Source organism: Nicotiana tabacum, chromosome 3 (genome assembly GCF_000715075.1).
Source record: "Nicotiana tabacum cultivar K326 chromosome 3, ASM71507v2, whole genome shotgun sequence".
Lineage (NCBI taxonomy): Eukaryota > Viridiplantae > Streptophyta > Magnoliopsida > Solanales > Solanaceae > Nicotiana > Nicotiana tabacum.
The window spans coordinates 72,284,862-72,300,082 of NC_134082.1; the positions used below are offsets into that span (position 1 = coordinate 72,284,862).

The 15,221-nt window shown below is 37.8% G+C and overlaps 1 protein-coding gene across 1 annotated transcript; it reads left to right on the forward strand.

The window, feature by feature from the left end:
• The first annotated feature begins 1,279 nt into the window (after positions 1 to 1,279).
• LOC107767725 (uncharacterized) lies at positions 1,280 to 2,684 on the forward strand. Its single transcript, XM_016586809.2, has one exon. The coding sequence runs from the start codon at positions 1,502 to 1,504 to the stop codon at positions 2,534 to 2,536; it is 1,035 nt and encodes a 344-aa protein (XP_016442295.2). The 5' UTR covers positions 1,280 to 1,501; the 3' UTR covers positions 2,537 to 2,684.
• The last annotated feature ends 12,537 nt before the right edge of the window (positions 2,685 to 15,221 follow it).

The following is a 15,221-nucleotide window of genomic DNA, read 5'->3' on the forward strand; positions in this document are numbered from 1 at the left end:
TTTTCTTTTTCTTCCAAATAAGACTGCCATGTATTGCTATACTATTGTTCCACGCGTTATTCCATGTCAGCAGTCTAATATTCCACGTGTAGCTCTTTGTTACCACTAATACAGCAACTAATACTTCAATTTCTTCGTAGAGAAAATTATATATACAAACAAAACCATTTAAACTTGTTTCTCCGACTCTCCCTCTTTTAGCTTCCTTCTAAAATCACTAAGTTCTTTCTTTTGTTATCAATTTTTTGGGGTGGGTGGGTTGTTGCCGTCTTCAAGGTCTTTGGTGTTAGAAAATATTGAAAACAACAAAAAGATAGAAAATGACATGATATCATGACAAGTGAAAATTTTGACACCAGTAAAAGTGTGGTAATTAATATTAAATATAAATAAGATTCTTTTATCTTTAACTATGATTTTCGGTTCAAATTTTAAAAATGAATAAATGATTATTAATAGTAATATTTATAGGGATGAATTTTGAATATTTAATAATTTTCTTTTAATAAAAGTGAAAATTTTGACACAGCAGAATTGTAGATTGATGATAAGATTGCATGAGAATGAGACCACAATTTTCGACCGATTCCCGTAATCCATCCAGATTTCAAGATCCGATTCCGCAATCTTCTTATAGAGCAACTTATTCAGTGTTAACGAACAATATTTTACGTAACAACAAAGTGTCACGGGCCATTTTCTCTTCGTCTATATATCCTTCAGTCAAAATCAAACGCCCAATATTTCCTCATCAGTCATCACTCATCAACGACTTCTTCTCCCCTCCTCATCATCCGAGAAATTAATACTACCTGTTAAGATAGTATTAAAATCAAATGCTTTCTGATAAGAGTCATTAATTAAAATAAAATTGTATCGCTTAGTCAGGTTAATTGGTAAAAATTTAAAAATATTAGTAGTTGATATTTAGACGCCATTTTATTCACAGAGAAGTTATGCAAGAACTATAATATACGATCATTTATGCGGGAAATAATATGTAAATATTATTATGTTAGACATAGATTACTTTAAAGGTTTTATTTTTTCCATTGGTCACAGTTATCCATATATTGTAACTACAATTATTTTCGTTTTACTTTTTATGTCACATAAAATAATATACAAATTTATAAATAATTAACTTATGCAAGTATTAGTAATATGGTATAATACTATACATTAAATTACGCGACGATTAGTTTTTGTTATACTATACAAGAAAATCAAATATTGTACATAATTATATTTTTGTTGGGATTATTTCTGTTAATATGACAAACCAAACGACCCTAAGTACAGGTAAGTTTGGTTCTTTTTTTCCGAATAATTGTCAAACACGACCCTCACCCCCAAACCCTCCTGATTCTCCACTATTTACTCTAACTTCTTCCCAACTTTATCTCTCACTTTCTCTTTCATTTTCGTCGGATCAAACCCTTTATAATTTCACAGCCTAAGAACACTTCCATTAGTTAATGATCTGTTTTTCCCATAAGCAATGACAGCAACAGTTGCAGAAACCTTAAGCCCCATCAAAACTTCAATCTGCAACCCAATTAAACCAACAAGAGTTTGCTTTTCATACGCAGCTTACGCCAGAAATGTCGTACAACACCTCAAATCTTCCAACATAATCGTCGAAAAAGGACTTTCCGACGTAGAATTCTCTTCCATTGAATCCAATTTCAATTTCACTTTCCCTCCTGATCTCCGCTCCATCCTTCAAGAAGGTCTCCCCACTGGCTCTGGATTTCCCAACTGGCGATCCTCGTCACAACAACAGCTAGAAATCCTGAAAAATCTCCCGATCTTGAGTTTGTGTAAAGAAGTGAAGAAAAGGAATTTTTGGATTGATTCTTGGGGTGATAGGCCATTTGATAATGATCAAGCTGTGGATATAGCAAAAGAGTTCTTGAAAGAAGCTGCCCCTGTTCTTGTTCCCATTTATCAGCATTTTTATATACCGTGTACGCCGTGTTTGGCTGGGAATCCTGTGTTTTACGTGCATGATGGGGAGGTTAAATTATGGAGTTTTGATATATCCGTTTTTTTTCAGCAAGTGGAGTTTCAGAGCAAAGGGATAAGTTTGAGGAGACCAAGTTTGTTTCATTTGCTGAATGCGCCGGCATGGGCGGCGACGGAGGCGAGGAAGATTGAGTTCTGGACGGAAATGACGGAGATGGCGGCGGCGCATGGCGGTGGAAAGCACCGGCGGTGGTGGAGTGAGGATCTTGAAGGGTATTTAGAGGATGTGTTTTTGAGGTTGACGGAAGCGGGGTGGAAAGAAAAGGATGTTAGAGAGATGATGATGGTGGACGGCGGCGGAGGCGGCGGTTCCGGTGGCAGGAGGAGACGCAGTGACGCCGGCGTATTTGTCGACAAGAAAGGGGTGGAATCGCACGTGAGGTTATTGTCAAAGAGGTTATTACGTGCGGGGTGGAGCACGGAAGATGTGGTGGACTCTCTAGGGTCTCCAGAGGAAATATGTCCACAGGAGGATTCATGTATTGATTTTTATCATAATTCAAGCTAAGGAATTTGCAACGTCTTACGTCTAGAGCTGTGTAAAGCATACAGTTTGATTAGAATGTTGGTCTGAGATTCATTTCTGTTGGGGGTATAAATTAGTTGAAGTAATACACAATGGATAGAAATTAAAGATTGTTCTTCTCTGCTTCCCTATTTTATTTTAATCGCTTCGCATTTAAAATTTACTGATTACTAATCCAAATTCGCATGAAGGGATCCTACATATAATCCCATCACACTCTGGTCAATTAATTTTTTTGTGCTTTTGAAAATTTTTTATTAGAAAAGTTAGCAATTGGATTTCTAGTTTGTGATTTTTTTTTTTTTTTTTTTTGGCTTTTCCACTTATAGCTGTCTCTACTAATTCTACACTTTTATCTAGTGGATTCAACAAAATTTAACGAAAATTAATTAGCCTCGCAAATTATTAGCTACACTCTGCCTCATCTTACTCCTTTCACAAAAGTTTTTAGCAGATTTGATGGGTAAAATTGAAAATTATAGCAAGATAGGTACAATGCTTCTTAATTTAAAATATCATATCCTTAAAACGTGATCACGATAAGAATGAAATGCGTATAGAACGGAGGACTAATCCACATGCAAACCTTGGTGACCATTTTAATGATTTAATCTTAATTAATTGGTTGACTTCCGTCGGCTTATTGCCCATGCATTTTTATTTTTAAGATTTCCTATTGATATTTGGTATCGGTTTTAAGATATCGGACTAATCTAATTCGCAGTTTAATAGATGTAGAAAGAACTACTAAGACCTATTGCATTGATAGCCGTCCAATTAGTATTTGTGTACTTTAACATGGATTATGGAATTTAAGGTGGAAGTGGCGAGCCCCAATAGTCCAAATGTAAGATAGTACTAGTTATACAACGACAAGTAATACAAAGTCTCTAATTAAAGCCAAATTTTCCATTTGTAGGGTCATCGCGAGATCTTAATTTGATGGAACGAAAAAACGAAACAGCTTTGTCTTTTCTTGATTTTCTTAGGAGCAAAGCGGTTAGGTAAATGAATAGCTTAGCTGAATTATTATTGTGGAACTATATCTTATATTTACCATAAATTTATTTTTAAATTCTCTTTTGTAAGTATGAGGGTTAAAATGTATTGATAAAAAGTTGTAAGGTTGTTCTATGAACATTGGTTAATTATCTTTCCACTTTCACTTTATAGTTCTTTCAAAGATATATTATCGTCTCATTAACGTATGTGAAAATAATTAAATGGGAGAAAGAAATTTTTTCAAATTTTTTTGAAGACGAAGAAATTTTCGTTCAACTTCAACGAGAAAATGGCAAGAATTCAGGTACATTTTAAGTAATATTTTTTCGTACATTGCGAAATATTAATAAATTATTTAAATTTTTTGTAAGATACATTGTTTACATGAGCAAAATTTCCATTTCCTTGATCGCCTTGATTAGTTATATTTATGTTTAATTATTATATTGCGTAAAGCATTCAGTCTATGGTCCTAAAGTTATGTTTACCGTTTATGTTGGATTGTTTATGATTTACTATACGATTAGTCCTTAAATGTCTTTGTGATTAAGATTGTATTTTTCGTATTCATTTAAAATTATTAATTCGCTTTAAATTTTGTTTACGCACAAGGGCCCCTTAAACTTGTCTTGATTTTTCCCTTACGACCTTAATTTTGCAAGGGCCCAATTACCTCCTCGAGGTTGTCCAAAATGAACTCATTACCACCTTGAGACAAAACAACCTGACATATTATATATATATATATATATATGAGCTAGGAATTATCATAATTATATGTGGGCCAAGTCAACATTAAGAGAGCCTTCGAAGGCTGCCACGCGTCATCAATGTGTTCTCAACAGAGGACAAAGGCGAGGTCGAAGTGCCCGGGAAAGGACGAAAACGAGGTCAAATTGACTCAATAGAAGGACGAGGACGAGCACTCCCTTTAGCAGGGCAGACACGACTAGTTTTAGAGATAAGACAGGAAATATTCTCGGGGATATTCCTCATATATGTACTATTAGAGTTTTTGTGGACCATGTGCTAGAAGATAAAGAATTATTGAGGGGATTGGACATTCATTGTAAAAAATACCACATTGACATTCTCTGAAGATTCTCGCTTTATCATTAACATACAAAATACACCTTTTCTTTATATTTGTGCCTATCTTTTCTCCCATGATCAAAGGAGGATCTGAAGATTCTAAGGCTTATCATCATCCACCTTTGTCAGAGGGAATATCAAAGAATCTTACCCTTTTCGGGTGACTCACTTGCATTTATTTATATATATGTCATCATTATCATTCATCGCCATTTAAAGCTATCCTCTTTGTTCTTGAGTCATTGAATATTGCTTTATTGTTGTTATTTATTACTACTCGAATAGTATTCGCGACATCTCGTTACAAAATTAATTAAACGATCTTTTGAATATTAATATTAGCTAAGATTAACTTTATTCTATTAGAAAATCTAATTTTTTAAACCTAGATATAAATTTTGGGTCAAACAGTTTGGTGCCGTCTGTGGGAATATTCTTAGCCAATCTTTTAGTTTCCATTAGATCCATAACTCACGTGACTTGTTAATCTAACCAACCACAAAGTTTATCTCTTCTCTTTGTGCGTGCAAAAGCTTCCATGGCGGGTAATCAAGGAAACGGAACGAGGGAAACATATAACGTTTCCCTTAACCTCATGAACGCCATCAACGAAGGCAGGGCAAAGAAATGACACCCACTGCCTCCCCCAGGCGAGAGAGGTCACCTGCCCTTTTCTGCAGCATAACAAAACCAAATGGGATAGGAGCCTCCATATCCACGGGAGAAGGGGCGCCACCTACTATGAAAAAGCTCCTCGAAGAATGGCTAACTGATACTCTAGACAGCGTACTCAGTAAACGAGCTCATGCACGACCACAGAAACCACGAGAATCCATGTAGCACAACGTGGGAACGAACAGGATGACAAACCAGACCATCCGACTCCAGGTAATACTCACACTATTACGGACAATGCAGGTGAAAACATCCTCGCCGCCGTACTAAAAAGAATGGAGGAAATGGAAAATGAGAACAAGGCACTCAAAGACCAAATGAAAGAGCACCAAGAACGGGTATAAAAATACTAGGTGCCCCTAAATTATTACTAAAAAGGGAGGCGGGCAGGTTTGTAGAACAACCGTATAACAAGGAATAAGCCACCCCATATTCCATACCAAAAACCTTTAAGATGCCTCCATATCTCAGAATCTGCGATGGGATGACCGACCCCGAAGAACATGTGACTCACTAAGTTACCGGCTGTGAAAGGCAATGACCTCACCAAAGAGAAGGTGTCCTCCATATTGTTGAATACATTTGGCGAAACCCTCACTGGAGGGGCGTTAACATGGTATTCACAGTTACTAGCGTGTTCCATAGAAACATTTGAAGAGATGGCCGACAAGTTCGTGACGGTGCACGTTGGGGCCAAAAAAGCTGAAACAAGAGTAAACGACATATTTGCCATTAAGCAATCCCCATGAGAGGTACTGAGGGACTTCCTCGTTCGATTCAACAGAGTGAGGATGACCTTACCAAATGTTTATGAATAGATGGTCATAGCAGCCTTTCAGAATGGGTTGATCAGAGAAGGTTCGAGGGCGACCAGAAAGCTTTTGAGTGGGATCATGAAGTATCCACCGGCCACTTGGGACAAAATCCATAATGCCTACTGTGCCGAGGTCAGAGCATATGACGGCGACCTCAATGGACAAACTCAATGGTTCTCCTAGGTACAATCTGACACTAGTAAAGAACGTAGAGGTAGTACGAGGAGAGACCACCCAGTGTCACGGCCGGGCAGGGAATGACACCAACCCTATTTCAGGACACTCGTTCCCTCCTTCTATTATGAAGATGGCCCGTCTAGGCCAAGATCATCCACTCACAGGAACCATCGAGGTATGCCCCTCTTATTATCTGCTCACAATTTTTGCATATCGCCTATAGAACTGGTATGTTCTCTTGATAATCTTGGAACAAAAGTCAAATGGCTGCCCAAGATTAGGTCAGACCCAAATACAAGGAAATTTGACGCCCTCTACGAGTTCCACCTAGAGTGTGGACACAAAATAGAAGATTGCATCGCCCTGAGACTAGAGGTAGCAAACTTGCTGCAGCAAGGGCACCTTAAAGAACTACTCAGCGACAAAGGCAGGAACACCTTGGCGAGGGGTCGAGAATGTCCAGGCCCACCAAATCCCCCTTCAACAATTCGTACCATCAATATGATTACTATTGGTAGCGACGATGCCTCTATCAACTACATCAAATTCACCGCCACCCACAATCTCAAAAGATCGATCACTCACGAACGGTATGACGGACTCAAAGAAACTATCATCTTTGAAGAGTCAAATTCCAACGATTTGACTTTCCTTCATAATGATGCACTTGTCATTACTTTACGAATTCTAGATACCGATGTTAAAAGAATTATGGTAGATGACGGAAGTGGAGCGTGCATCATCCATCCCTTAGTCCTCGCACAGATGAGACTCGAGGATAGGATAGTGCCACGCTGTATTACACTAACTGGTTTTAATAATTAAGTTGAACGGATTTCGGGAGAAATCACACTCCCTGTTCTCGCTGGTAGAGTAACTCTAGAGACAAAATTCTATATTATGGACCAGGACACGGCATATAGCGGTATCGTGGGATGACCATGGATACACCCCGTGAGAGCCGTCCCTTCCAGTTTATACCAAGTGAAAAAATTCCCAACACCTTGGGGAGTATTTAGCATACCAAGGGAACAACGTGCGTTCCAGGAATGCTACCAAATCGCTATGGAAAACACGACAACTCAACAAAAGAAAGAAAAGGAAAATGAAGCAAAGCAATCAGCAGGGTCAAGGTTGCCACAAGGCGAAGCCGAGGAGCCATTATTGATCCCGAGATGGTGGATGTCGCTGAATCAACCATAGAGGACCTCGACCCCGTTCAATTAGATCATAATGACCCTAGCAAAAAGGCCTACATCAGCTGCAAATTCCAAGAACCAGGTAAATTTAATCAATTTTTAACAACTAACACAGATTTGTTTGCCTTTAGTCATGCAGATATGCTAGGTATTCCTAATGAAATCACCATACACAAACTGAATGTCGACACCTTCTACCCCTTGGTAAGGCAGGTCCAACGACAATTCAACCCCGCTATCAATGAGGCTGTCCACAAAGAATTTGGGAAATTATTGGTAAATGGCTCCATCAGGGAGGTGAATTACCCAAAATGGATAGCCAATGTGGTTATGGTCAAAAAGAAATACTGAAAACAGAGGATATGTGTGGACTTCATAGACCTAAACAAAGCATGCCCAAAAGATTCATTCCCACTACGACACATCGACCAACTCATCGATGCAACAACCCAGCATGAGCTGTTAGGTTTCCTGGACGCCTACTCAGGTACAACCAAACAAGGAGGAAGAGGACCAAGTGAAAACCATGTTCATCACCCACAGGGTAACATATTGTTATAGGGTCATGCCATTTGAGTTGAAGAACATAGGGGCTACCTATCAAAGGTTGATCACAAAAATGTTCAAAGATCAACTCGACAAAACCATGAAGGTGTATATCGACAATATGCTGGTCAAGTCCGTGAAGGTAGATGATCATATCGACAACCTAAAGAAAGCTTTCGATATACTAAGAAAGTACGGAATGAAATTAAACCCCGAGAAATACGCATTTGGCATAGCCTAAAGAAAGTTTTTAGGTTTCTTGGCATTATAGCGAGGGATTGAGGTCAACCTAGATCAAATCAAGCCTATCGACAGGATACCAGAACAATTGACCATGAAAAAGCAAGTATAGAGATTGACCAGTCGAATTACCGCCCTATCCAAATTCATCTCGCGGTCGTACGATATATGTCACAAGTTTTTCAGCATACTTAAAAAGGATAACGGCCTCGAGTGGATACCTGAGTGTGTACAAGCACTAACAAAACTGAAGGCGTACTTGTCATCACCACCGTTTCTCTCAAAACCCGAGCCCGGAGAGTGCCTCCTCGTTTACCTTGCCGTCTTGGAAGTAGCAGTAAGTGTGTTTGTGGTTCAAAAAACAAAGGTACGCAATCTTTAATTTACTATATCAGGAAAATACTTTTTGATGCCGAGACGAGGTAGCCTAACATCGAGAAACTAGCCTTACCCCTAGTCGTAGCTTCACGAAATCTTAGACCCTATTTTTAGTGCAACCCTATCTCACTCTTCACCACTTTTCCTTTAAGAAGCATATTAGACAAACCCGAGCTGTCGGTGTGGCTGGCCAAATGGCCCATCGAGTTAAGTGAACACGACATATCTTATCAGCCTCGCACTGCGGTAAAGTCACAAGTACTCGCCGACTTCATCGTAGACTTTAGCGGAAAATTAATGCTGGAGGCTGAAAAGGAAGCTACTCAAGCTTCTCTTCAAACACAGGACCTTTGGGTCCTGCATACCGATGGAGCATCCAATGCATGCGGGTTTGGGCGGGGACTCGTACTCGAGGTTCCCACCGGTAAGATAATTCTCGAATCCATAAGATGCCCGAATATGACTAATAACGAGGCCGAGTATGAGGCCATAATTGCAGGATTAAGACTGGCACTCAAGTACGGAGCGAGGTGATTAAAGCTTCATTACGATTCTCAACTCGTAGTCAACCAAGTTACTATTACTTTCCAAATCAAAGAGTTGAGTTTGCGGAAATATCAAACCGATATTTTTAGATTGTTACCAAGTTTCGACGAATGCCGGCTCGACTAGATTTTACGAAATCAGAACATCGAAGCAGACGATCTCGCCAAGTTGGCCGCTGCCACCAAAAGTATAACCCCTAGAGATAAGAGTGTAGTTCACCTCCTCAGCTTGTCATTGAACCATATCGAGGTAAAATCTGTAAATCTAACTTGGGACTTGCGCAATTATATTGTAAACTATTTGTAGGACGACACCCTTCCAAATGACAAAAAGGAAGCCAAAAAGCCGAGAATGCAAGCTGCTAAGTATAGCCTCCTTCACAACGACTAATGAAAGAGAATATACAGCGGTCCCTTGGAAAAATGCTTAGGCCTAAACCAAAACCAACGCGTCCTCGAGGAAGTCCATGAAGGTCATTGTGGCAATCATTCCAGTGACCGAGCAATTGTCAGGTGCCTCATACGGGCCGGGTATTATTGGCCCACTATGAAGAAGGATGCTTTAGGATTTGTGAAGAAATGCGAGCAGTGTCAAAATATGCCCCGATAATTCACCAAGCAGGTGAGCACCTCCTCTTCGTCACTTTTCCGTGGCCTTTCATTAAATGAGGAATGAACATCGTGGGACCATTTCCACCAGGACGAAGTACCGTAAAATTCCTTTTAGTTTTAACTGACTATTTCTCCAAGTTGGTGGAAGTAGGAGCATTCGCCCAAGTTCATGAGCAAGAGATAATCACCTTCATATGGAAAAACATCATTTGCCGATTCGGCCTACCCAAAAAGATAAGCTGTGACAACGGGCCCCAGTTCACAGGAAGAAAAACCACCGAGTTATTCAAAAAATGGCATATTAAAAGGATACTTTCAACTCCTTACCACCCAGCCGGCAACAGACAAGCGAAATCCTCCAATAAGTTTATACTGAACATCATGAAAAAGAAACTCGAAGAGGCTAAGGGACTGTGGCCGGGAGTACTCCCAAAGGTATTATGGGCGCATAGAACTACCCCGAAGACGTGCACAAGAGAGGCAACTTATTCTCTTGTCTACGGAACAGAAGCAGTTATACTAGTCGAGGCCGGAGAACCCAACCTGAGGTGCTCCAATGAAAGAGACAACAACACTGACGAGAGTAGGAGGCAAGATCTCGACGAGGTCGATGCGCGAAGAGACATGGCATACATAAAGATGGTCGCCCAGAAACAACAAGCTGTAGACATGTGATTTTTGACCCTCCCCAAGATTTTAAATATTTTAGCATATAAATATTTACTTTAGGCCTAATATCACTATTTCAATTAGTTTTGACTCTTTTACTTTATTTTATCACAAAAAATGAAAATTACAAAGATATTTCTTCTTTTTAGTTGCTTTTAGTTTATATACCTTTTGTAAAACTAAAAAAAATACAAAAATAGTACCTTATTTTCAGTTTAATATGATATTTGAAAATACCAAAAAAAATAGGTTTGTTTTAACGGTTAGTCTTATTTTAATAGTTATTTTACTTAAGTAGGATTAATTAGTAAATGAGGTCGTATTTTTAGTCTCGTTCACGGAGAAAGAATAAAATTTGGGCTCAAACAACCCATTTTTAGGCTTAATTTTCGGACCTAGCCCATAATAACCCAAGCCCAATACCCCTAAAACCCTTGACTTAGACTATAAAAAGAACCCTAGACCTAGTTAGACCTCAGCCGTTTCCTACAAAACTTTCTTCTTTTTAGTTGCTTTTAGTTTATATACCTTTCGTAAAACTAAAAAAATAAAAATAAAAAGAGTACCTTATTTTTATTTTAATATGATATTTGAAAATACCAAAAAAATAGGTTTGTTTTAATGATTAGTCTTATTTTAATAGTCATTTTACTTAAGTAGGATTAATTAGTAAATGAGGTCGTATTTGTAGTCTCGTTCACAGAGAAAGAATAAAATTTGGGCTCAAACAACCCATTTTTAAGTTTAATTTTCGGACCTAGCCCATAATAACCCAAGCCCAATACCCCTAAAACCCTAGACTTAGACTATAAAAGAACCCTACACCTAGTTAGACCTCAGTCGTTTCCTATCACAAAAAATGAAAATTACAAAGATATTTCTTCTTTTTAGTTGCTTTTAGTTTATATACCTTTTGTAAAACTAAAAAAAAATACAAAAATAGTACCTTATTTTTAGTTTAATATGATATTTGAAAATACCAAAAAAAAATAGGTTTGTTTTAACGGTTAGTCTTATTTTAATAGTTATTTTACTTAAGTAGGATTAATTAGTAAATGAGGTCGTATTTGTAGTCTCGTTCATGGAGAAAGAATAAAATTTGGGCTCAAACAACCCATTTTTAGGCTTAATTTTCGGGCCTAACCCATAATAACCCAAGACCAATACCCCTAAAACCCTTGACTTAGACTATAAAAAGAACCCTAGACCTAGTTAGACCTCAGCCGTTTCCTACAAAACTTTCTTCTTTTTAGTTGCTTTTAATTTATATACCTTTCGTAAAACTAAAAAAAATACAAAAATAGTACCTTATTTTAATATGATATTTGAAAATACCAAAAAAATAGGTTTGTTTTAATGGTTAGTCTTATTTTAATAGTTATTTTACTTAAGTAGGATTAATTAGTAAATGAGGTCGTATTTGTAGTCTCGTTCACAGAGAAAGAATAAAATTTGGGCTCAAACAACCCATTTTTAAGTTTAATTTTCGGACCTAGACCATAATAACCCAAGCTCAATACCCCTAAAACCCTAAACTTAGACTATAAAAAGAACCCTACACCTAGTTAGACCTCGGTCGTTTCCTATCACAAAAAATGAAAATTACAAAGATATTTCTTCTTTTTAGTTGCTTTTAGTTTATATCTTTCGTAAAACTAAAAAAAATACAAAAATAGTACCTTATTTTTAGTTTAATATGATATTTGAAAATACCAAAAAAAATAGGTTTGTTTTAACGGTTAGTCTTATTTTAATAGTTATTTTACTTAAGTAGGATTAATTAGTAATTGAGGTCGTATTTGTAGTCTCGTTCACGGAGAAAGAATAAAATTTGGGCTCAAACAACCCATTTTTAGGCTTAATTTTCGGACCTAGCCCATAATAACCCAAGCCCAATACCCTAAAACCCTTGACTTAGACTATAAAAAGAACCCTAGACCTAGTTAGACCTCAGCCGTTTCCTACAAAACTTTCTTCTTTTTAGTTGCTTTTAGTTTATATACCTTTCGTAAAACTAAAAAAATAAAAATAGTACCTTATTTTTATTTTAATATGATATTTGAAAATACCAAAAAAATAGGTTTGTTTTAATGGTTAGTCTTATTTTAATAGTTATTTTACTTAAGTAGGATTAATTAGTAAATGAGGTCGTATTTGTAGTCTCGTTCACGGAGAAAGAATAAAATTTGGGCTCAAACAACCCATTTTTAGGCTTAATAACTCAAGCCCAGTACTCCTAAAACCCTATATTTAGACTATAAAAATAACCCTACACCTAGTTAGACCTCAGTCGTTTCCTATCACAAAACCCCCCCCCCCCCCAAATCGGATTTTGGCCTCTCTTTCACATTTCAAGAGCTAGCTTCATCTTCTTACAAGAAAACAAAAAAGAAGGCAGCCGTTTGAACCATAGAGACCTCACGCTAAAGACCAAAAAAGAGGCTTCAGCACAAAAAGGACCAGCTGCTGCTCTCTTCATCTTCCTCCTCTTCAACGCTGTCACCATCGCCGGCGAACTAGGCAGCCCATCACACTGTTAATTTCTAGTACTCTGCTGCCCCTTCCCCGAATTTTCTAGACACTCATCACACACATAGTGACGAGAGACGAACAATAGCGAAGAGGAGGTGTGACAAGCTGCCTATCTTCATAACGCCAAAAGCTCCAAAAGCTCTACTGGAAAACGCAGCAACACAGCAAGGAAAACAATTTCAAAAATCAATCTAGACAGCCCGCTTCTGCCCTGTTCTAACCCAGTCAAAGTTATGTCCATTTTCGGGTTCGCCGGCGAGTTTCGATACTCCGTCTGGGGGCTGGTCATGGTCCTGTCCATTTCTGCTTGTTCAAGTTATTAAGCATCAAGTTTTGTTTGGATGAGGAAAAGTTGAAGTTCATAGAGGCAATATAGCTAAAGTCAGTAATTGTGACAATTATATTGGATTTGGAAATCACCTCGCAAAGCCATTATCCGTGATAAATGGCGCGAAAACTTGAGCTGTGAAGAAGATGTTAAGGTATTGGAGAAATGTATGCGTGTTCTATTACTCAAGTGTGAAAACTTGAGCTTCAGGTACTGAACCGAAACGTAGAGGCTCATTCTGTTTCCATTTTACACAATTGTTTAAATGTTTGGAGCAAGTCGTTTGTTTAATTTGTTGATATGCTGTATTTGTTCTGCTCATTACTCTCTGTTGTTGGCAGTAACTTGTTGGTTCGAGAGTGAGGCATAAAATCTTAGTTCATTTAAATCTAATTTGACACTTAACAAGTATGAGTAAAGTTGGGTTTAAACTCATTTAAGCAGAATTTAGTTTACATCAATCTAACTTTAAGGTGATTTCTTCTGTTTATCCGAGTTAATTTAATCGTTAGGAGTATGCTTAGGCCATTAATATTCATAAACATCGTAGCTTTTTCCTTAGGCATGATTAATAATAAATCATCGTGACTACGGGTACGGTTCCCGTGACGTAGTTGTGATACACAATTCTAAAATCCAGGGGTACATTTATGTGACCCGGCCACAATTTCATCTTGTTAATAAAATAAACATGTTGTAGATCGTGTGTACGGTTCCCGTGACATGATTCGTATTGTGTAATCAAATAATTAGTTGTATGGCAATCGGATTTTAAAAGCGGTTTTAAAAAGGGACAAAATGCACATAGGTTTCAAAAATGTAATTAATCAGATAATTAGGCCAATAATAATAGTTGAGCGACCGCGCTAAAATCACGGAACCCGAGAATGCCTAACACCTTCTGTTGGGTTAACAGAATTTCTTACCTAAATTTCTGTGTTCGTAAACCATAAATAAGAGTCAAACTTCCTCGATTCGGGATTCAAACCGGTGACTTGGGATCATCTCCACTCTGAATTTAATATAGTCATTTCGATTGTCACTTTAATTGGAAAAACTCCTCTATACCCCCTTCCTGTTGTAGGAAGTGGAGGTGTAACAGCTCTGGCGACTCTGCTGGGGACAAGAACCCAAAATCTCTGGTTCAGGGTTCTGAATTCGAGCTTAGAATAACTGTTATAGTTGGATTTTATTTATTATCTTATTTTTACGTGTTTGAGTTTAATGCGCTAAATGTTGCTTTTTGCCGCTTTGATATTATTTGAACTCTGTATAAACTGCTGCAAAACCCCTCTCTTCTAATCTTCTGGGAAGTGCACACTGACGTGACTTCTTTTTTGTTAGTGTCATATCCAATTTAGAACAAGGTTCGGACAAGTTGCAAAACCGGATGATCTTTTGGTTACCGGTACGTTGCCCCCCTCAGCTCGAGTTATTCGCTCGGGTAAGCCAGGTCTAGAACAATACACTCAGGTTTTAAACCTAGAATAATATATCTTCATGCCGAATCCATAGTAGGAACGCTTGATTACATCATGTGCATTTGACTTTGGGGACTCGACACAGGGGTTGGGTCCGTCTAGGACAGGTGTACCCAAAAATAAAAGACCATCCTGATGCATCCTATGTGCTACATGTTGCAATTTTCAAGGGTAAAAGGGTCATTTGGCAGACCAATGAGGTTTGGGGATAAATAAGAAAAACAGGATGAAGTGTAAAAGATAAAGCAAGCAGGGCTCAGTTGTATTTTTCTTTCACATTTTTTTTAGAAAAAGACAAAAAAAAAATGAAAAATCCAAAAAGATTTTGCACTTTCCCATCATTTTCCAAAAAAAATCAAAAAAAAGGAAAAATAAA